General features: G+C 38.2%; 1 protein-coding gene across 5 annotated transcripts in view; it reads left to right on the top strand.

Annotated features, from left to right (window-relative positions):
• LOC148411443 (uncharacterized) overlaps window positions 1–24328 on the top strand; it is a 55144-nt gene that overhangs the window by 20635 nt on the left and 10181 nt on the right. For 2 of the 5 annotated variants that reach the window (XM_088435850.1, XM_088435853.1), the window contains 10 exons: window positions 3906–4033; window positions 10256–10373; window positions 10641–10825; window positions 12717–12798; window positions 19593–20090; window positions 21439–21717; window positions 22271–22372; window positions 22611–22769; window positions 22862–22963; window positions 23187–23245. In XM_088435850.1, the coding sequence (XP_088291976.1) occupies window positions 12769–12798; window positions 19593–20090; window positions 21439–21717; window positions 22271–22372; window positions 22611–22769; window positions 22862–22963; window positions 23187–23245 (1229 nt within the window). In that variant the 5' untranslated portion in view covers window positions 3906–4033; window positions 10256–10373; window positions 10641–10825; window positions 12717–12768. Of the gene's footprint in view, window positions 1–3905; window positions 4041–10255; window positions 10374–10640; window positions 10826–12716; window positions 12799–19592; window positions 20091–21438; window positions 21718–22270; window positions 22373–22610; window positions 22770–22861; window positions 22964–23186; window positions 23246–24328 lie in introns of all 5 variants that reach the window. The other 3 variants (XM_088435851.1, XM_088435852.1, XM_088435854.1) reach the window with 3 other exon arrangements.

The following is a 24328-nucleotide window of genomic DNA, read 5'->3' as shown; positions in this document are numbered from 1 at the left end:
CTATAGAATAGTGTTTAAATCAATAGAAAATTCCCAAAAGGTGTTATATATTTTTCCGTGTTATTTCCTTTATTTCTGGATGGTGTCAGTAGTCATTTAATAAACATAAATAGGCTGCAGCTATCGAGGAATTTTAGTATTTGGATATCCTACAGAACATTTAAATCAAATATCAAGTATTTGGATACAAATAAAATATATATTTTGCTTTGTCAAAGTAAGTATCATGGTTCGTCGGGTTTTGGGTTGTGGGTTTATTTTGAGGGGTTCTGTTCCTTTCTGTTTGCGTATATAGTTCCTGTTTCTGCTCCTCTCGTGTCTCCCTGCGTTTAGTTTTGATTTAGTCCACCTGTCTGTTACCTGCCCCTCGTGTCCTCCAATCCGCTCCCTTTGCCTGTTGTCCCTGCTCAGCTGCCGTGTGTTTGTCTGATTAGAGTTGAATGTATTTAAACCTGGTTTTCGTTACAGCCCGTGTCGGAACATTGTCATGTCATGGTCATAGCTCCCGTGTCTCTCCCGTCGTCAGTCAGCCCCGTATTTTCCTGCTAGCCTGCCCGTAGTGTTTGTTTTCTGTTCTGCCAGCCTGCCTGCGCCCTTAGTTCGTGTTTTTGCCGTCCTGCTTTTTCCCGCTTTTGTTCCCGTTCCTTAATAAATATGGATTGCATCAAGCCCCTATTTCGACGTCCTCCTGCTTTTGGGTCCTCCTCCTCCGCAACAAGCCGGCCCTCACACCCGCCGCGCTCCCCCATGACACAGAAGACCAAATAACACATTTCCATTCTTTATGTGTTATTCTTAAATTTAATCTGTATATGCCTAGTGGCACACTACATTCCTCTCTAGAAACACGAAAAACTTTTGCCAACGCTCTCCCTATAAATGTTGGTCTATGAGATGAATTAGCTGGCTGAAATGACATTTGAGTTCGCGTGGTTTGTTAAAATGTGAGTAGTAGAAACAGCAACTGCGTCACGCTGTCAGCATCAAAGTGTGCAGAATCATTTCTGTCGATCGCAAGCCTCAATAGAGCACTTGAGCGCTGCTAGTTAGCGGCACTTTTTGCAAGACGCTGCTATAACGGCACCTGAGCCGCTGGTAAACACTGGCAACAGGTGCTGTATGTCAATGTCAGTGTTAGCATAATTAAGTCGTTTGTTAGCGCTCTGAATTTGCCATTGATTGCGATTTCAGAACAATGTTGTGTTGAGAATGAGGATATATGTGGATATATACTGTATGTGTATTGAGAGCAGTGTTGGGCAAGTTACTTCAAAACTGCAATGCATTATTCATTACTGACATTCCAAAGTAATTAGTGACATTATAATATTACCGTATTTGAAATGTAAGGTATTACACTATTCTATTTTACATTACTCTCACCAACATACCTGGAAATATGGATTTGGCATTCTAAATGTAGCTCATTACGGCTGTTGCACATCCAGTGGAATGACTTTAAACTAAAGTTAAGTTAAAATGACACTGTGTAAGCTTTAGCTACGGACAGGAGGAGGAGTGTTTATTGCTGCATTTACCGTAATGCCACCTAAGGTCCCACAGGCATATGCAAAACAATACAAATACTCCTTGAGAGAATGTGTCAGATTGGGACACTTTTTCACTTGTTCTGTAAACATGTATGCAACAACATGGCTCTATATGAGTGTATAGGCTTATATCCACACTGTCATTGGAATCCATGCATGACTGCAAGGAGCCATTTAAGTGTTCTTTTTGTTGTTGTCATACGTAAACCTTTGACTGTGTAATGGATGTCAGATCTGCAATTGTATGCTATTCAGGTTGAAAAATTCTCAAAAGATGGGGCTGGTCAATGAGGTAGCGGTCCGAGCTGTTATCTCATGGGTTAGTGCCCTCGCCTGGCAAACCGGGAGTCATGAGAGCTCGATCCCCAGGCAAGATAGCACCGGATTATCACGGTCACACTTGCTAGTGTCTGGCATGTCGTTATATTGGCTCAGTTTACTGACTTGGATTTATTTGCTGGCGGCATGATATCACTTCCACTCTATGACATGTTAGACTTCAATGAAAAGTGATGATGGAAGTCGGTTCGACATGGATCGGGCAGGTGTATTCCATTCCTGGCAAAGGTGCACCTCATTTGGTTGCACTAAATGCAATGATGTGTGATGTGATAATATCACGTATGATGAAAGTTCAAACACGAAAACCTGTTTGGAGAACATCTTTATTTTTAGATGAACTCCACATTATGCAACTTTTGGAGCATTTCAGCATACATATATGCACTGTAAAATAATAACAATAAATGGTTTGGGTTATTTTGAAGTTGGTACATGGTCTCGAAATTTGAAAATCATTGATAGTTAGACCAGTGTTTCTCAATTAGTGGGGTGGGGCCCGTGGGGGTGGGGGGTCGCTTTCCATAGAGGGGGTTTGCAAAATGTAATTGAGAAGCAGTGAAGTAGACCAGGGTGGCTCGGTGGCGCAGTAAATAGCGTGTTAGCAAATAGCAATTAAAGGGAATTACTGTTTGGAGTTTGCATGTTCTCCCCGGGCCCGCGTGGGTTCCCTCCGGGCACTCCGGCTTCCTCCCACACTCTAAAAACATGCACGGCAGGTGTATTGGACATACGAAATTGATTGGGTGCGTGAATGGTTGTTCGTTTCTGTGTGCCCTGCGATTGGTTACTGCCCGAACAAAGCTGGGATAGGCACCAGAAAGCCTTCGAACCGGGTTACGATAAATAGCTCCAGAAAATGAGTGGATGGATGGATGGATGAATGAGACCAATCTTTTAAAGCTATTAAGAGTTTGCTATCCCACTCTCATTCTAATATTAACCACCAATCCAGATATTAGCAACTTTATTAGTTGGAGTCGGAGCTCTTGTTTGAAACGCAGTCATGTTTGAGCACATGACTCACTGGCGTTGAGCGTGATCAGCATGTTCTGCCAGGGTGACTCATCCAGTCTGCTGTCTCTCAGTCGACAGCCGTGATGGAAGGACTCCGTCACCGCGACGAGCTCAGACACGCCCACGCTACCTCCACCAACTTGAATCCTCCCACATCATGTCCTCGTGTGTCTCCTCTGCTCTCTGGGCTCTGTGTTCACCTCCTGCCTCTTCAGTCTGTGTGCCCTCTCCTCGCTTCTCCCTCAGCTGGTGATTCATGGCAAGCTTTGGTTTTACTCACCATGTTGCCTAACGTCTCGCAATCTGACACATTTGTCTGAAAATGTTTTGCAATTTTACTTTTTGCTATCATCTACTGTCCTGAATAGATACCGTGGTTGGCTTTGGAAAGTTGCGTGTATTGTTTACATTTGTGATACTTTTCCTTTTTGACTGACTCACTTTTTATTGTATTGGAGGTTTCGGTCCCTTCAAGGTTCTTTCTTAACAAGTACAGTAGTGGGCCACATCATTTTAAGGCAATCATGTGCCTCTTCCTCACATTTCCTTCTGAAAATCTATGTCAGAATTGTGAACTGTCTCTATTATAAGAAGAGAAATTAAACAAGTCTTTTTCAGAAAATTCAGATTTCAAACCAATTTCTCATCTATTTTCTCAACTGCTGGAGCCTATCCCAACTGTCTTAAGGTGGCAGGCAGGACATATACTCTGAACTAGTTGCCAGCCAATCATAGGGCACGCAAAGAAAAATGACCATTCACACTCACAAACTCACCGAAAGACAATTTAGAGTGTCCCATATACCTACCAAGCATTTTGGAGAATTTGGGGAGGATACCAGAATACCCAGAGTCAAACCCACAACCTCTGAACGTTCGGCGGACGTGCCACTGTGCCACTCATTACATCTCAGTTAAATTAATGAAAAATGGTCAATTTTTTGATGTCATGGCAGCTTGTAAGTACATTTCTAAAGTCGTATGATTTTTTTGTCTCAGGGTGTGGTGTTTGCGGAGGACACCGAAGGAGGACTGTGGAAGTTTGCTGTCTTGAGTAAGGAGTTGACCTTTCACCTCCAGCAGCTGCAGACTGAGACTGAACACGAGATCAGCAAGATACAAGAACAGTGAGTAGTGAGTATATAACTTTTGTGATGTATATAAAAGCTACTGAATGTAGTAACACTGAATGTGTAAACACTTTCACACGCTTTCTCAATATCAATTTAAATTTAAACATTTCTCTAAAGAAACGAACATTCTGCTATAAAATGTCTTAGCATGAATAACATTGCTTCACTTAAACCCTTGATTGTTTTCTTTCAAATGAGGGACGGCTGTGTTGTGTTTGAACCTGTTAGAAGGCAGCTCAGTGCGGCTTTGATAGGTTTCGTCACACAGCTGAACAAGGCAAGGGAAGTTCCATTGTATCTCGTAACCACAGCAAGTTTATGCTCTTCGAGAAAAATCTGTAGGATCCTGTTTGGAGTTTAAGTACATTTAGAGTAGTTACTTGTGTTTCGATCCAGGAACACATGTGATTTTGTCAAGGTTTAGTTGTGTGTTGTCATTCTTTGAAGGTGACCTTGAGGTTTTGCCACATAGAATGTTCCCGCTTTTAGGAACAGAAGAAACAGTTCATTTTTTGCATTAAATGTTAATAACTGCAAATATCTAAACAGCATTGGCTTTCCATCAACATAAAAGCTAACATATATCAAGAAAAATGACAGATGTGAAATGACTTTTATAACTGTCAACTAAGTTTCAGTACAGAAAAAAACTTTCTGCAATTCCTGAAGTTACTAAACATGCAGATGATACCTTTGGATTGCTGTTATTGTGTGGACTTTTTGGACTTTCTGTGTTGTCATTTTGTCGGTTCAGTTGTTAACTGCAGGAGAATTTAATCACAGGCTCCATTGTCCTTCACCCAGTCCTCTTAATGCCACCCAGTAATCACGTTTCTATACTGTATTCTTCATGTTTTGCCACACTTTTTCACCAGTGAAAATGATAAGAAAATGATAAAGAATCTGATTCTTTATGTTTTCTTATCATTGTAACCTTACTTACTCAAACTAACTTTTCTTGTTAAAATTGATCTTATTAGAAAGTAAAAATGAATCGTCACCAAGCTCTTTTCATTTAATTATTAATGATTATTTTCTGTCGCATCTATAATTTGCCATTTTTACTTTGTCAAAAAATTCCTTCAGCCACATCTGCTGCCATTATTCTTTCTTTGTTCATAGCAGTAGTACAGATGGTAGATTTTGCAAAGCCAAACTGTGCAGCAAGAACACAAAGTTTCATGTTAATCTTTTTTTTTTTTTTTTCCGCAATGTAATTTGATTTTCCATTTTAATAACACTCTTTCAGTTTATTTGGAGCCGTACAAAAGGGAAGTATACCTGCAATGCGTGGCATGGAATGAGTGGTTTTCGTACATGGTAAAAAAATAAAAGCCCAATTGAGCCTTTTGCGTCTACTGAGGCTATATTTTTTTAAACATTATGCTTGTAAACTTAACATTTCATGACCTGAGGGTCCACTGTTCTAAGACATTATGTTGGCAATGACAGACAATGGAATGAGAGTAGATCCTTCCATTGGCTGGGAAGCAAGTTGGCTGTGTTCACTCCCACAACGCCGCAGATGCCTCTTTCTAACAGGGCCTGTCTACAAAAATACCAAAGGAAAGAAATCATAACCCATTCACACAGTTGGATGGGGCAAAAAATTAGGCTCTAGCTCTGATATACGTGGTTAACTCACCTGACGTTCCTCCCTAACACCTGCTTCATTTCAAAATAAATCCTTTTGTATCCAACAAACTATCACCACAAAAGGAACATCCAGGTGTGCAAAGGTGATAAAGAAAACAGGGTCGTAATCATCTCATCTCTTTGTGTCAATCTTCACAATCTCTCTAACCAAAAGCAGCACAATGAATGCCTCGGAGGAGAAACAGTTCATACTTGTTCTTCGTTAACCTTTTTTTTGCCATTAATTGTGTAATTACCGTAGGCGTTTTGCAATGCGGAGCAACCGGAATCGCTTGTGGTTCGATAAATCATAACTAAACCGAGGAAGATTTACAGTTATTTTGGTTTTATGATGAAGAAGTCTGGCGGGGAGGGGGGATTAGTAACCTTTCACCACAACGTGCTTTCACAAGAATTCAGTGGGAAATAGTGTGAACAGTTCACTGTAGTTCACGTGAAAACGACTTACAGTCTTGTCATGACACACGGCAACGACTGACATATCACAGAAACAGTATACCGCACTAAAATGTTAAAATGTGTTCGTTTGTTGGGAAATTACACATTATTCATGTATTCATTTTTTGTTTTTCTACTAGGTTATATGTGGTTCTGGCCGCACCATGAAAGCCTTCTGAAAGAACATTATTATTTTAATCAAGTTTTAACATGAAAATATCTCCCTGATTCAAGCTTATTGATCTATTACTATTACTGATAGATTTATTGTGACCCATTCAAGTCGAAGTCGTATTGTCCATGGGGTGTTTGTGAATTTTGTAAGTTCAGTCGCTGGTAAATCTCAAGGAATGTCTTGGCAAAGTGCTTGGTGAAGTGACAGCTCGGCTCACGTATGACACCGGCACAGGGGAGACAACTGGTCCAACCAGACATAATAAATTACTGCACAGCTATGAGGGGACAACATATATGATCACGAGTGTGCGGCGGTCTCCAATTGCCCACTTTGCGGTTCAAATTTGCTTTTGCCTTTTCAAAATTCTACTGGATTGACGTTTGAATGGAGTGGAATGAGTCAGTTTGATTGGCTATGGTTGAAGTCCACTGCGACCACTCCTGCAGCGGTGAAGCACTCCCTCTCGCATTTCTGCCAGGATTTACCCCGGTCAGGAAAATAGAGCACCAAGTGTTTGAGGCTGGATTTGTATTTTACTAGCCCTGTTATGCAGAAAATGAATTTTCCGGTGTTACTTGGTGATATCTGCCTCACCCTATTTGCTCTTTCTCTTTATGCTCCTGCCATGACAGGTTCTTTGGCAGAACACTTAAATAGACCTTGAGAGCCACGGCAAGCTAAAACAGCTCAGGATTTAAGCGCCAACAAAGTGTGCCCACCCAACTCACACAGTTGTATGACACACTTCCTGGAAGTCTCCTCATTTCCTTGGAATTTTGGCACTTGAACAAATGCACTGACATAATGTTTCAGGCTCGATCAAACAAGTTTATAACGATATATTATGGAGAAACTATACCAATCAAAAAGGCCCATCTCCAAAAGGATATTCACTCATTCTTTTTGTGCTTATTTTGCAGGCATTTCCTTCTGCAATTAAGGGTGATTTTGTTGTAATGACAGCATCACTTCTGGTTCATAATAGCTGTAGGAAAGGCGATTTGGCAGTGTGTAACATTTCAAGTATTAGTACAGGTTTTCGTTGCGAATGTCGCCGCATACTGTATGTACCTCTGTGACTTTATCCCATTTGACACATTTCATAAGAATTCTTTCAGTTTCTTTGTAAAGGTGATAAGGGCTTTTAAAACTTCAGGAAGAAAAATACAGTTATGAATCTTCTGACTTGAAACTTGTGAGAACACATTCCTCAACAGGTTTTAAACTACGTTGATATTTTTTTTTTTTTTTGAGAAAAACTTGTAAAATCGATGTGTTGTTCACGGTGCAACATGTTCCATTTAATAGTGAAAGCCATGAACAGTTCATATCAATTTATATGTATAACCATAAATATATAAGATTACATCTCAGTAAAACTTTACTCATAAAACTAGATGTTTACCAGCTAAATGAAACATTGTATTATGTTGGCAGCATATTGCCTTTATTATTATTATTGTTATTATTATTATTATTATTAGTGTGTTTGTTGTTGTTATTGTTTTTATTATTGTGTGGGAATTTAAGAAAAATATGCAGATAAATCAGGTAAAACGAGTTTTTTTCTTGTACAGCAACAAAATGTAAGAATCTTGACTACTGTAGAACAAACAAAGAATCATTAACTTTTACCAACATTTAAATGAACACTATAACACAAAACATTAAAAAGTAATTCTGCTTTTCACTTATCACTGTCATCTCCGTAAGCTGTAAAGGAAATGCAAGAATGACGTAAGCATCAATTTCTCATCAGAATGTGTTGTCTTTACAGCAAAACATTTTAATCACACCACATAGACACACCTTTAAATTTATGCCAACTATGTTAACCTACAATGCAACCTTGGCAAACATGTTCCTGTCAAGTTATGTACTGGCACGTAATGTGTCAATGAACTGCAATAGAACTGTGCCCAGTGTCCACTAAAATATTTTTTCATAAATCACACACATACACACAGATGCAAAATCCGAGGTTATGAGGGTTTTTTTCATTTGAAAACACAAATGGTGCATTAATACGTACAATTTTTCAACATTTTCAAGAATTGTTTTTATTTTCATGAATACACATAATGTATACATGCCTATATAGCCCATATGTGTGAAAAAGATTCCCGTGACAAGCTGCAAATGGTGAGATAGACCAACAGTAGCACAAAAATGAAGAAATAAACAACACCCACACATTTTTCACCTGCAATTATGGTGTTTGTCACATACGTTCACATAATTATGGAGCCCTATTTATGAAAGCCCCAAATCAGAACACACTGACAGCTGGCAGCGTGCGTGCGCATGTGCGTGTGTGTGTGTGTGCGTGTATGTGTGGTCACGTGCGTACGTCTGGATTTGGGAATGCGTGTTTTTTTTGTTGTTTCTTTTTCCTGTGAGATTATACACACATTTACATGAACAGATAAAAATACAGGCATATGCCACATATGTCAGAAGCGCACGCACACACACATGCACACTTATGCACACGCATGCACACACACACTTTGCTTTTAATTACGACATTTTCTATGCGGTTTATAATTGTCCTCACTTGTCTCTTGTTCCACATTTTTAATGAATACTTGAATCGTTAAGATCAGTTTTGAATGACAGTTTAAAATTTACTTACAAATGTGAAGTCTCTCACTCTCTTTCCCTCTCTCTCTTTATAACTCTCTCTCGCTCTCTTTATTTCTCTCTCTTTCTGTGTGTGTGTGTTTGTAAACAAGCTCTTTTAAAGCACCTGTGGCAAAAGTCAAGCTGTGGCAGCCTTTTTTTTTTTTTTTTTAATTTCTGCAAGCAGATTTACTGTGTCCGCCAGTGCTAGTGATGAAGACAAAGTAAATTTTCATTGACATGCTAACAGATAATTAGCATCAATCTCAGTAAGTAATATCATTATTATTATTATTACCACATCAATAACAAATATTTACACACACACACACACACGCGAGCTCTAGAAATACATTCACATGGGTAACATGCTTCACAAAATCACACATTCTTCCTATCCTTCTAAAAAAGCAGAGTTTTACAGAGTTCAAACACAACGTTCTTCTTCTGCTCCTATCGTATGCACAATACCACACTGCCCCTAGGAGGCCAAAACATGCACAGCATTAAGCATTTATTTATTCTTTACCACTTTTTATTCAGTTTATTCCAACTTTCTGGATGTTACTTCAAGTTATAGATGTACTTAAAGTTCAAATGTCTAAGGTTAAAGGAATTCCAACACTCCAACACATACTTTATCTTGATATGGCACAAAATATAAAAAGCATTCAGATTAGCTCAGACAATTATGAGACTCTTAAAAAAATGCATAAAAATAAATACAAAAGAGGCAAACAAAAACCTTATTCACTGTTTGAAGCTTTACAAAGAAACAAGGCAGCAAAGGTGCAGATGTAACAGAATAAGGATGCTTGAATTTCACGTGTTTTACAATGTCCTTTTCTGAAAAAAATAAAAATAAAAATAAAACAAAAAGTCAATATTAATTAAAATGTTTGTGATTTGTATTTTCTCCTTAAGTGCCCAGCTCTAATTAACTTGTAATGTGCAAACACATTCATGGTAACTCATTTTACTTTGCACAGTAAACTACAATATTAGGAAAATAACAAGTACAATTATTTTTCAAATTACAGTAAATCAGATGGGGAAAATCATCTTATGTTTTCCCGCTTTTCAAAATGGTCCATGCTTTCTGTTGAGATAAGAGAGAATCACTTAAATGTGCAATAACGCTGGCACTGAAAAATGAAGAGTGTCCTAAACATGCATTTAACAAGTTGGAAAATGTCCTGAATGATCTAAATGTAAGTTAGTTTAATGACCGGGGTATCCTTTGAATTGATAATTGATTCTGAAGTCAAATGGGAAGTCAATTGAGGTACATTTGGAAACCTCTTTGACCTGTGTGTTGTCAGACAACTTCACATTGAAGGCCACCTGCAGCAGCTGACTTCTGACTTGTTTGTTCTGCGAGAGAAGAAGAAACAAATCCAGCGAGAATTCTCAAGTAACCCCACTCTTCAGACGTCCACTGTGAGTGAACGTGGCAGGGAAAACGAAACATGCTTGCAGAAGAATTTGCAAATCTGATCATTTCTGCACTGATTGGCTGAACATTAATATACCAAAAGTGCATCTAAATCTTCTAGTAAAACTGGAGACCCTAACCTCACAATTTCTGCCATCCTCTGGAAATGTGTTGGGGTTAATTGTCCAAGATTTAACTAGAAGTAAGAAGACGAAAGAATTCAGTCTTTCTGCACTATTAATCATACTTCTGTCCTTCCTGTTTCCTCCCAGGTGCAGTTGAGGGCTTGTAAAGAGCTTCAGCCCTCTATTGCTGCTTGTCTGCTCCAGTTAGAGAAGCTTGTGTTCCAGAAGGAGGCACTGAGCACGCTCGGTGACCTTCTGACACAAGACTTGCACAGATACCAGGAAGAGACGCGGAGACTAGCCTGTTTCACAAGGAGAATAATCAAACACAGGTAATTAATATAAAGACGGTTCTCTATTATAAGGGACATCTTGGTATTGCTATTTGACATTAAGCGCAGCAAAGATTGCCATTAGTGTTGCGGCCAATGGTTTCAGAAATAAAATTGCAATTTTTTAAAATAGATATTGTGATTTCAGTTCAACTTGCCATTTAGTGCACAAATCAAAAATAAATGAAATGTAAAAAAAATATATATATATATCAGAACTCTCAAACCCATTATTGTGAAGATCCCAAAAGCCTGTTTTGCAAAAATAGTTCAAAATACAACATTGACTTTAACCTCCCTTTGACCTAGCCATCTTCGTTATGGCCGAAGTCAGTTGTTAGCATGGTTTGGGCCTGTTCTAAATTGCTAATCTAGCCATTGTCTTATTTTATGTCCGGATATGAATTAATTGATAATTGATACAAACCTGTTGTTCCTATCTCCTGGCTGTCCACCTAAACACATTTCTCGCCACTCTCACCTGAAAAGCTTATTGTACACCCAAGCGTTTGTTTTGGATCTTTTCAAAGCTGCATTTTCACATTACCGATTAGCATGCGAATTGTCAGTACGCATGTAGTTCAGGGCGACAGCCCCAAATTTCAATCTTGCATCCCGACTGAAGGATAGTCCGCCCTCCATTAGGGGGAGTGTTTCAATAAGTACATTGCCCCTTGGTACAGGAATAAAGAGCAAAGAACAAAGAGCCAGTTTACCTCTTTGCCACGTTTGAAAACGAGGAATGTTGATGTTGTAGTGGTGTGAAGCTGTTCGTCTGATTATTGTGAGTGTTATAATACTGATTATTTGTTTTCACTGTTTTGTGTTATATATTTTTGGTTTGTTTGTTTTGATGCAGAGCTTCCTAATCTCTGTCATTAAAAGTTATGTTAACAGAGTATTATTCTTCACCAACTCCCAACGGAGTTGTCACTCAGTAGTCACAGCTAATCATACGATAAAGCAATTAATAATCAGAGGTGTGAAACGTACATTTTTTTGCTGGTCCAACATCTGTCAGAGCCCCCTTTCCGTCATCATTAGTTCGTCATTTTTTTCAAGCCGGTCGAAACTAATCGTCAGTTCATCAGTGTATTTTTAATAATTTTTATTTTGATTTTTTTTTTTTTGGCATACTTATTTTTAAAATGCAAAATAACACAAAAAACATTCAACACTTAATTCTAAACATTACTTTTAACTTTTGGTCGGCGAGATTGTCAACAGTTTTGTCAACAGTTGAGTTTTGGTTTTTGAAACCAGGACTAAAAAAGGAAGCAACTACAAATAAATCTTCGGGAAAGTCAACAGTGTTATAGCTGTGAATGACAAGTAGTGAATTTGATAGCGTTGTATGTAGAAAAGCAAAAGAAAGTAAACACGGTAATCGCTTATGCAGTGGACTGGACTTGTGTTTATTGTCTGCTCACACAGTAGGGCATCTCAACTGTAAATAGAAATATTATTTCAAAGCTCCAAAGAGCAATGAGTACCATTTAGCATTGGCTAAATTCACAACACAACAACCAATCACCTGATTAGCAATTGAATTTGTTATACACAGGTCCAAGTGAGAATTTTTTTTTTCCTCCAAATTGTCAATTTCAAGTTATTCGTTTTGAAACTGATGTTCCTGGGTGTACTTTATTTTTGACCGAGGAGGAGCAGATTAGCGTTAAACAACTCATATTATGACATATATGAAGTCTGTGCTGCTGCAAGCCAAGCTATCATTGATTCTAGAACTGTCTTGCAGCAACGAAAATAATAATAATTCTAGGTGTACGGGTAACAACATGATGTTTTGCTACACTACTCAGACTCCAACGTATTGATTCTTGTAAAAATATAATTACGTTTTGTAAGCTTTCTCTTTCTTTTCTACCATCAGGCCAGAAGTGAAAGAAGAGACTTTCACCACCAACAGCCCCTGTGGCCACAGCATGCAAGAAAAGAACGAGACAAACAACATGGTACCGTGAATAACTCACCTTCTACTTTCATTTCTCAAAATCATTTGTTTCATTTTTGAACTTTCATGACAAGAAAAAAAATAACAAAGCACTTGATTGTAAGGTCAGAGGTCACTGCTTCTAGCTCACAATCTTCATTCTGGTTCAGATGTTTGATGATATTTCGAGTTTTCATTGGCTTCCACACCAAATATTTTCAAGCATTCATTTATGGAACTTGTGTGTAGAGGAGATGCTCTTTCAATTGAAGAACATGAATCTTCCCAAAAGTGAATGAGTGGCCACAATTACTTGATATGCACAAGAACTAAGATGTACAAATGGTTGAAACTTAATAGTAATATCTTAAAATAGCTTTAGTTTTACATAAAGAAGCAAATGAGGTTTCAGACATAAAGTACATGTTAGAAATAAAAATGAAATGTTTTTGCTTGTGCGTGTGCGCATGTGTTTGTGTTTCTGCTTGTGTGTGTGTTTGTAAGTATGTATGTGTGTGCCTGGCATTGGTCCAGCTGTTGTCAGTCTTTCTTAGACAGTTGGAGTAGATACAGAGGAAACATCTGCCTGCTCATCTGGCTCTGTCTGACTCAAACACAAACAAACACACACTCACACACACACACACGGTTAGCATCCTTCCCTTAAAAAAGGGAATACACTGACACAGTTGTGACAAATAACGATGAGGGGGGGGAATAATTTGAAGTCTTATTATAACTGAAAACTTGTCAAAGTGTCATCAAAATTTAAATGGAGAAGCTTAAACACAGTCGACAGACCGACTGCCAAGACAAACAACACCGTGAGTTCTGCAGACACACACCGAAAACCATTTTTAGTTGAACTAAAATGCACCGCCGCTATTGAGGTGGAAATGCAGATTTTGAAGGATGACAGTTAACTACTATAAGTTGTACATTAAACATGTGTGATACAAACAATCCAAAAACAATCTGCATTAGAGCTGTGGCAAATAAGCCAAGTGAACCTTTTGTTAAAAAAAAAATAGATTGAAATACTGTACTTAGAAAAAATCAGAGTAGCTTTCTTTTAGGGAGAGAGCCTTTGGATTTGGTGGAGATGAGATATAAGCAAAGTTTAACCCTCGTTCTGGATTGCTAAATCACCCTTGTCTATGTCATTCAGTAACCTAGTATGTCGGTAAATTAGCAGGTTAACAATTTGTGTTTGGCGCTCACCTGTCCAACAGTAGTCAGGCCAACTCCAGGTCGCTCTTGAGCCCAAGCCTCTCCAAAGCAGCCAATAGCCAAGTCGATATTCAGCCTGCTTGTTTATTGGATGGATATTTGCTCTTTTTTGTACTGTTGGCCATTGTTGGTTTTGGTGATCGTCCAAGCCAGCCACTCTGGTCATATGCTGCCGGTGTTGTGGCAATGTGATTTAACGACTGAAAAAATCCGTAGCCCCTATCACGGAAAGCACACATGCATTGAATGAAAGCGATACGGCATTACTTGCATTTTCCTTTCCTTAAACTCATGAAGGACACATATTAGTTTTTGTTTTTTTTTTCTTCAAAAGGAAATTAAAGCAAGTACTGTACTCAGGCTTGGCAATTACCACGCGATGCATTCAATGACTTCTCACGCAGTAGGACTCAAACATACATGGAAATAGACATTCACCGCATCAAACAGAAAGAACCACAGCATGAGTACATTGCATTGGGATCTTGGAAACACTTTATTTTTTATTTGCTGCACCATAATCAGTGCACTCACAGTAAAATAAAATGCAAAATTACTGATAATACTCAGATCATTGTGGCATATTCAGTGATGTCTTTTATTTGTCTTTTTACTGTTCGTATTGAAATTCCAAAATACAGTATCTTGCTAATAAGGTAAAAAGCTAATGATTGCATGCTGTACAGATGAGTGGGAAGGCCTGCTCTCTCACGCTCGGTCATAATAATCTAGTTGAGCCAATCCGGTCCGAAGAGAAGCTTTGTAACCTGTTCATCAGATTATTTCGCCCTAATCTGTCAGAATATGAGCCAAGATTCATGTAATCACACATCACTATGATTAGAGAAAAATCTAATACATTCAGATTCCATTTAATGAAATGTTTGGAATATGATACACATTCTGGATATGTGCACGTTAAACCACATACATATGCCATCAGATCACACACTCAAGAATACGCACGCGCACACACACACACACACACACAGACACACACATCTACTTCAGTAAATGATTAATATTTGAATTACTTTAATTACCGTATTCATTTATTTGAGACTCCTATTTTCTTCTGTAATGTGCAGTTATCCTTTAGAGTCATTAAAATAACCTTCTTCAAATTATTCTTATTTAACACATCATTAAGAGATGGATTTCATTAAATAGGTTTAGTAAAATTGATTTAATCTAATGATGTATAAGCTCATGTTGTATTATTCCCACGTAGGATAAAGAGATTTGACCAGATTTCATCCTATTTGTTTAAAAAAAAAGTAAAATCTCATACTCACATTATGAAAGTTAAAAATTGTCTTAATTGTATCATGCGGTTAGATTAACACATAAACAATAAATGTCCTGTAATCATATGAATTTTGTCAGCATCGATCTGAAGTAATTTTAAAAATTACACAAAAAACACAAACCAGTTAAAATAAACCATACGTGATATACATTTTAGAAAATACATTTCTTGAGTTAGGAATTTTTTTTTTTTTTTGGATGAACAAAGCAGTCATGTGGCCACAGATTCCAAAATAATGAAAAGTCCATTTGGCTACAGATTGGCCCTGACAGTTGTTCAGACTGATTGGTTTTAACTTAAAAAAAAATAAATAAAGAAGAAAAAGGTTATTTTTTTATAGTTCTTATTGTCTCAGTGCAGATGACTTTAATCTCTTTGTGGATGCCTTGTAAACAAAGTAGACCATCAAGAGAAATCCCTGTAAACATCCCCATCACTTTCGGTACCTAATCAAATGTGACTCACTATAATTACGGCTGGTAGGACATGAGGACAGAACATGCAGTTAACTGGCCTCCCCACCGGTTTAAACACTAGCATTGCGTTAAGGATTCTTCACAGCCTGTATGAGGCATTCTGGCTCTTGCGGAATAATACCCTTGTTTGGCTCTGATTCACGAGGGAGGATTTAGGATGGTCCTCAAGCTATAAAAATATTTTTTCCAACACAACATGCTCCAGTCAAATAGAATATTATGCATTTTTATTTTCTTAAACATAAGAGATAATGACTGCATATAAACAATAATAATGGAAAATGTCATTCATCTCGCATTTACTACAAAAATCTTGAGCAAGTCCCCTTCAAACAGGTGTTAAAATACGAAACAAGAACAAGAGACGTGATATGCAGTTTCACTTTATTTTCATTGGTCATCCAAGCTTTAAAATACCTACATCATGATTTTTTTTGACTTTACGCAGTTAGATATGTGCATATAAATTACATTTAGCACATTGGCGATTTAGTTTATCAAATATTAGTTCTATGGCACTGACATCCTAAACAGGAAGTAAAACATTTCGTTGGTGAGCCATGATATTCACCGCATGGCTGCCACGCCCCCTTTATGATGTTGTTCAATCCCGCGGGCCATTAAACATCCATCTAGTCATCTTCTTGACCACTTATTCTTACAAGGAAGGGGAGTGAATGAAACAGCCAAGGAATGCTTAGAAATGCATCAATGAAAGAAAATAACACTTTGGGGTGTTAAGGGTGAAAAATCAACATTGTAGCATTGTTAAATGATCCAAAAAGTTGACATTTCATGATAGAACTCCTTTAATGAGTTTCTACATATCCCCCATTGGGGGACTATCACATCATAAGAGCTTTTTGTTGAACAAAGTAATATCTACATAAAAGCCAAACTATTTTGTTCAATGTCTTCTTTTAAAGTTATACAAAATAATTGACCTGTTTTGCCAGCTGCTACTTTTTGCAGTTCTCACAGTAAAATATTCTGCAAATATGATATTAATGAATGAATGAATGATATGAATGTTGATCTCGTAATAGTGGTTAATGGAGACCGGAACCCTATGTTAAATGAAAAACTGCGAAGTAGCTGGATTCCACTATAGTAGTTGTAATCTAATTTTACCCTCATTTGGCGATGGTCGCACTGGGAGCCAATCGCGTGTCTTGTAGGAGTGCCCCGCTCCCTCATGAAACTCTTACACACTTGTTAGGTAGACACAAAGGGAGTGCCCGTCTCCCTCGTAAAACTCATACACGTTTGGTCGATGCGAAGGGGGACCAGGAGAGAGCAAGCGCTACAGAGGAGGGTTCTAAATCTCTTACCTTGATTTATTTTACAATAAATTTGAATTTCTATTATAGACTCTCATTGTTATCATGTTTGGTCAGCTACAGGCTTCACTCTAATTAGACTTCTGGGCGCCACTAATATAACTGCGGCGGCTCACTGTGATACTGCAGCCAAAGGGAAGAGGTAGGCGAAGTAGCAAGGAATCACTGTTTTGCCATTATCGTTCCATCCCCACTACCAGATCAAACTCATAAACCATGCCAAGGTAACGAATATCATGAAAGATTAAATCAACCGGGAGCTGAATCGTCAGGCTCCAAACATTTTCACCTGAACAAATCTCAATTGCTCACCCCTTCGTTAAATTGTCCATAGATGTATGCAGTAGGTGGGTATGAATGGTTGATTGCCCATGAAATTGGCTGGCATGCGGCTCAAACTCACTTGCAACTCAAATAAGGATGAGCAATGTATTAAAACGTATGTGTTCCCAAAGGGGGGATACATACATCAGAAATGGAATATCCCTGTTCATGTCAAAGAGAGTGCTCAGTTTAAATAATAACATTAAAATAATCCGCTTCAAACTAATCTCGTTCCATCCTGCAAACATGTTAATATTGGAGTGATGAGCAATGATCCCAAACCCCAGATAGCCTTTGACCCCAACTTCAGGGCTCCCAGGGCGCGGCTCACCCAGCCCAGCCTCGACTTGCCGTCCCACGGGGAAGCGAACAGGCAAGTCCCTGGATTAAGGCCACGCAATGCTTTAAACCCTTGGAATCCTGCCACTTCATTTCCCTAAGTGGCATTGGCCTCGTTGTCACGATTGTTAATTAAAGTTGGATTTAGTCAAGTGGTCGGTTGACAAAAACGCTGAAAAATGTTGCCGTTCTCATTTATTATTGTTTCTTCCGAGTTATGGAATTAAGTGGACTTTGGTCTACCTCTTTTATCTAATTATTTCCGTGAGAGTCGGCCTCGTGTTTGTTTCACCGGGAAATGTTTTTAGATGAGTGAGCAGATGTTGCAGTTTCTCAAGAGGGATTTATATCAGGATTAGAACACACACACACACGTGCACACACTTGGGCTTCATGTCATCATTAATATTATGTACGTTTCAGACAAACAACAATATAGATGGAGAGGATGAACTAGAAGTTCCAGATAAAAAACTTGATAGTGGGCACTGTTTTGTTTTATTGTCAATAGTATGGAACCTCTGAGGTCATTCTGTGAATAAAATTGTTTTTCCCATCGGGAATCATGGAAAGAGAGATATTTCAAATGGCATTGTTTTTTGGTTGGAAATTGATTAACTCAAATCCAGAAAATACGTTCCCCAAGATAAATGGAAATTCATTCAGAATCAAACCGGAGCCGTCAAAATTAATTGATTGACAATGATTGAATTATTGGTTAACTGAAATTGTCCAAATCCACTGATTTCAGTCTGTTGACAGTAATTATTCATTGATTTGTCTACGCTTTCATGAAACCATGCTAATTATCTTTTATGTTTATTCGGTATAATACATTTGCGAACACTAGCTTTATTTTGGAAAACTATGACCGGACCAGTAACTAAATGCCTTTCAAAAAGGATAATTAATACATCAGTCGCTTCAGTATGACTGTATGATGGGTTTATTTGATGGTGAAAGTGCCAAATACATAACAATGATTAGTAAATAAAGAGCAATTGAGAACATTCCTTACAAAATGCATATAATCTTATCTGAATATTCAATTAATCAATGGAATAATTCGTAGAATAAGTGATTATAAAAGTATTCTATTCTGACAGCCTTAGATCCAACTGGTGCTAACTTAAGCCAATAACTCACAGTTAATCAATTACGTTTAGCAGCACAAAGCTTTGAAAAGTGAAGCGAGACTTTTGTAGGATTTTAGTAGCATGAAGGTGAGCGGGCAAGAACGAACACTGGAGGCATAAGGAAAATATGTATCGTTAAAATAACTCAGCCTTTGCACATTTGCAGTTCAGCATTCTCTATATATTTTGAGAGAGGGCAACTTATACCCTGTTATCAGCTGAGAACTCACCTATTTTCTGTTTTTTATGCTTAGTCTATAGCCATGTCAAATTTAGAAATACTGCTTTGATACAATTTTCGCGCCAAGGAATTGTTTTTAACTGAGGTGAAGAGCTTTATTAATCAAGCAAGTTTTGTCCAAATGAAAAAAAAAATGCTTTGTCACATCATTTGACAGCTATAGGCATTTATAAACCATTTTGTATAAGTATAAGTTATCCATTTTTGCTATTCTTTGGAGGGCTCAGCCCCAATCTTCCACCAATAGCAACATTCGCATAAATACGGTACATTTAAAACGCACGTAAAACAAAATATCAATTGTTTTTTTGATTAAAAAAAACTGTCTGACTGTTGTGGCTTGCACTTCAAATAATGTGCAGCGTATCTGCTACTCCTTAACTTGATTTTGGCGGCTTGTTATTGTGTTCAACTCTTCCAGCATACACCTGAGTCTTCTTCCTCCCAATCGCCACTTAGTCAACCGCAGAAAACCAACAAAGAAGAATCGGAACAGAATTGGAGAGCCAGTCAAAGGAAAGCTGGCCTCACAAATCTGCAGCGAGCCGGCAGCGTCAAAGACCTTATCAGTAAATTCTCTGGCCCAGAGCATGACGTCTATCTCGGGTCTTCTCTGAGTCTTTATTCAGGAGGAGGAAAAACTCAGAAGTTCACTTCCTCTGAGACAATTCTGTCTCCTAAGTCTAAGTTGAGTCCGACTGTCATCAGTCGAGACAAGAGTCAACTTCCAAGCATCTCTGTGACGCCTCCTTCTAAGGAGGAAATGCAGCAAACCGCTGGATGTGCTCAGAGTAAATCTGGAACTAGCCTGATAAGTACAACAAATGACTGTCCAGTAGAAAGCAGCAGTCAGAGGATAGATTCAAACCAAACAGCAGACTCTGGTACAGATTCGGTGGCGGACTCTGGCATGGGATCGGTAAGCAAAAATCATGCACGGGAAAAGCACATTTTTTTCTCTGCATGATGACGAAATGACAGCATGGCACTGCATGTTCTCGAAATGCACAAAGAAAGTCCGTACAATCGTGTGTGTTGGACTACCAAGGGAATTCCAAGCATGTCCACAATAATCAAACTGATCAAATAGTTGTAGTCTTTCTTTTCCTCACTCCTGTCCTTCATGTAGATTTTTGTTTTTTCATCATAGATTACCCACAAATGGCGATTTTACTGCTGATGTGGTAAAATGCACGTTGTCATTTGAAGTTCCTGATTGGGGTTTTGTTGATTCCTTTTTTGTGGCAAAGCAGCGACTTATTTTGGCTTAAAGGCAAATTACGAATTTTCCGTTTAAAATATCAGCGAATCAGATGCACATTGGTCTCGGTAAAAGATGCTTAAAAGCATCATAACTCAACTTTATTTAAATAGTGATTTGACCAACAAAGCACTTTACAGATCACATAAGACAAAAAAAAAACAAAAAAAACAATAATACTACCAAAAGCTAATTTTATTATGAATTTGAAGCCCTGAAGCCAGGTTAAGTCACTTCTCATGTTTGTTTACACTTCTGTAGTTGGATGTGTTTTTCCAACAAAACATAAGATGTATGCTACTCACAAAATGTTAGGAATATTAGACGTTAGCTTCAATTTTGAGGATGAGTCTAAATTGCACTATAACCTTTATGAGTGATCTTTATTTTACCTTCTCTCAAGGTCTACATGCAAAATTCAGTGGTCCAGTAATCCTTGCACAAATTATTGTTCTCCAACACCCAAAAAAATATGTTTATCTACAGTATACCTTTCTGTGACTCCTCCAATCTCTGTATCGCTTCGGCAAAAATCTGATGATACTTTGTGACACTCAAAACTCAGTGGCCACTTTTCTCCATTTAATTCAGGGGTGTCAAACGTATTTATATCGTGGGCCACATTGTGGTTAAGGTTTCTGTCAGAGGGCCGGTATTACTGAGAAGCCAAATACATTTTAAGTGTGTTTGTCACACATTTACTTACTTTCAAAATCAGAGGCTGGTAAAATCTGTTCAAGAGAGATTGGGAACAAAATTGATTTGGTTTTGATAATTTTTTGAAATTTGTATAAGTTAAAGACAACTTGCAAATTTGGTAATTTTGCCAGAAACTTGAAGTCAACTTTGCACTTCGCACATAACTAAAGTCCTATCATAGTAATGTGCGAGAACACATTGAAAAGACCTGCAACAACCTTCCTTTTAGCAGAACAACATTTCACACCAGTTTGTGAAAATGTTCCTGTGTGGATACGATGACCGAAAGGGTTCCTCTCTTTTTCAGGAGCCTGAAAGCGAATCAAACAAGCAGTCAGACAGCCAGTCAGAGGAGGAGCCCTCCACTCCCCGTGTCATAAAACCCAGCCCCAAATATCAGCTGTTCCTCGACAACGATCTGAAGACCAACGGCTTGAGTAACAAGGATGCAGATGGTTCGGGAGGCGGAGGGTCACAGGAGGAGAACAGCCCCAGGCTGTCCCGGTGGGAGACCACTCGGACGGGGCTCAACAACTTCCAAGGGTCCATGGAGTCACTCGCCTCGCGGGACTTAGAAACTGATAGGGTGGGTGGGGCTTATGACTGCCCCTCATTTGTACAGTACGTGTGTGCGTGTATGTTTTGGAGGATATGTTTGTGATAAAAAAGGGAGAGCATTTATGTAAGCAGGGCTCCACTCAGGGATTTTATATATATATATATATATATATATATATATATAGTCACACTAGCGCAAATACAAGGTGAAATGTTGCACCTGAATGATTCATGCAACATATAATTTGCGGAAACAATCAATGACATGATTGATCGCTTAGAAAATGACATTACACCCCATCATCGATCTTGCACTCAGCTGGGGTCGTCTCTTGTTCACCTCAGACCTCAGTAATGGAGAATGGAAGCCGAGATTTTTTTTCACCGATACCAGTTGCGGCTAACTTGTTGACAAAGACCGCCATCTATTGGTCAAAGTACAGATTCAAAATTGTCCTCCGTTCATTTCTCGTGTAGAATATGTATAGCCACAAAAGTGGCGTTCAAAATAGAAAAGGTCAAATAACATATCACATGTCAAATAACAACTGTGCTCGTGTGTGTGTGTGTTTTTTTTCCAGACAATTTTTGCTGAAAACCCTCGAGTGTTCAACAGTCCCTACACAATGAATGTGAACGCATCTGCTGATTATAATCCTTTGTACCGGACAAATGATTTCAAGGTGTGTAATATTTTAGCTTGAAACACTCTGTGAACCCAACCCCAACCCTGTGCTTTTAACAAAAGAAAAGAAAAAAAAAAAGAAATGCGTTTCTTCACAAGCACAGTGTTTTCGCCAATCGCTCTGCGAGAGTATGACACAAAGTCCAGGTTAAACCTCTCATTGAGTAATTAAGAGCAAGATCAAAAGAATTATACTGTGGTTAACGTGACAGAACTTCCCTTTTATCTTTATCCAGAGTGGAATGTCTCCTGCCACATCAGAGTTGAACCTGCACACCTTCAACAGTCGCAGCAACAGTCCGGTGCCTATGGGCGGGCCTACCCTCATCCCCTCTCGCACGCGATATTCTGCCTATGACTCTCTCATGAAAAGAAGGAATGATGTTCCCAACCCTGTACGCTTTCAAAGAAACATACATTATATCTGACATTCTACCTCAACTTACATTTAGGTTCTCATCACGTGGATATGCATTTTCTTTGCTAGGTAACATCAAGCCACTACACAATGCGGGCTGCCACACTGGGAGGCCTCAGCAGAAAAGACTTTATTGAGGAATTGACCAAACAATTAGATAACTGTCAGAAGGTGGGTCTTATCAAAATATAAATAATGCAAATGTTCTGAATGGTTGCAACCATTTTGGGCTGGCATTGAAATACCCCTGCATCATAAAGTGATAATGTGATTCAAAAAGTCTCACTTGTCTATCAGCAAATTGCATGATCTTTATATACAATTTGAATGATGCTTAATGTATTTTGGTCTGCAGCTTGAGGAAAATAACATGAAATGTGTGTGTCCTCTCCAGCGTAACCAGTTCCTGGAGGCTGAGAGTGTGGAGATGGACAAAGAGAGGAATCAGATCAGGTGATTTCATTATGCTAATTCGCATGATAAATAATTATACTGTATATTTAAAAACTACCCACACACAAACACACACGCACACACACATATAGATAGATAGATAGATAGATAGATAGATAGATAGATAGATAGATAGATAGATAGATAGATAGATAGATAGATAGATAGATAGATAGATAGATAGATAGATAGATAGATAGATAGATAGATAGACAGACAGATAGATAAAGAATTAAATTGACGTGATAAAAAAATAACGCTTTGACTGTAATTTATTGATAAATAATTAAAATGTTATTTTTTTCATTGATTAAAAATTGATGTGTTATTTTGACACCCCTAATTCCCACTAATAATAGTTCTCTTATAAATGCAACAACAGAATAAATTACAATAAAAGACAGGGTAAACAGTAAGAATTTCACTGTGTGGTTTCACGCCATACATGTGACAATAATTCTCTACAATACAATACCGTATATCCCCAAATGTAGGATGCAGCAGTGTGTAGAACGCACGCTTACATCAACACCAACGGTTTGGACTTGACAACAATTAACAATGCAAACCATCAATAACAATTGGAAAAAATTGAAATGCATACAGATAACGGAATAACAACGGAAACATAAAACAGGAAACAGAAATGCCACGCGGCCTTCCAAATTAACAGCGCACATTTCGCAATAAGATATGAACATTACAAGCTGAAGCACTTGAAGAATTCTTAACACAGAATAAATCTCATCTTTGTAATTTGTACGTATTTTCTTCTATGTACTGTATGAAAGTAATTTATTATTTGTAATAAACCAAACTTCTCTCTTGCACCAGTTTGTTCAGGTTTTGGATACATTCATTCACATCAAACTTTATGGCAGCCTCACGGTTTTCAACCTGCTCTACTTCAAGAATCACGGTCTTCTTGAAAGCTTCTGTAATAAACAAGGATTCGAACTTTGGTTCAGTCTGCTCAATTCTTTTATTGAAAATAATGCTTCAAAAACCAGCAGCATGTGTTAGCTGCAACTCACACACTAGCTGCTACCAGCCAACTGACTGTTTTCCCATTACCGTAATTAC

Source organism: Hippichthys cyanospilos, chromosome 15 (assembly GCF_059441005.1).
Source record: "Hippichthys cyanospilos isolate Australia breed blue-spotted pipefish chromosome 15, RoL_Hcya_1.0, whole genome shotgun sequence".
NCBI lineage: Eukaryota > Metazoa > Chordata > Actinopteri > Syngnathiformes > Syngnathidae > Hippichthys > Hippichthys cyanospilos.
The sequence above is the reverse complement of the archived record's forward strand: the minus strand, read 5'-3'. Positions and strand labels throughout refer to the sequence as shown.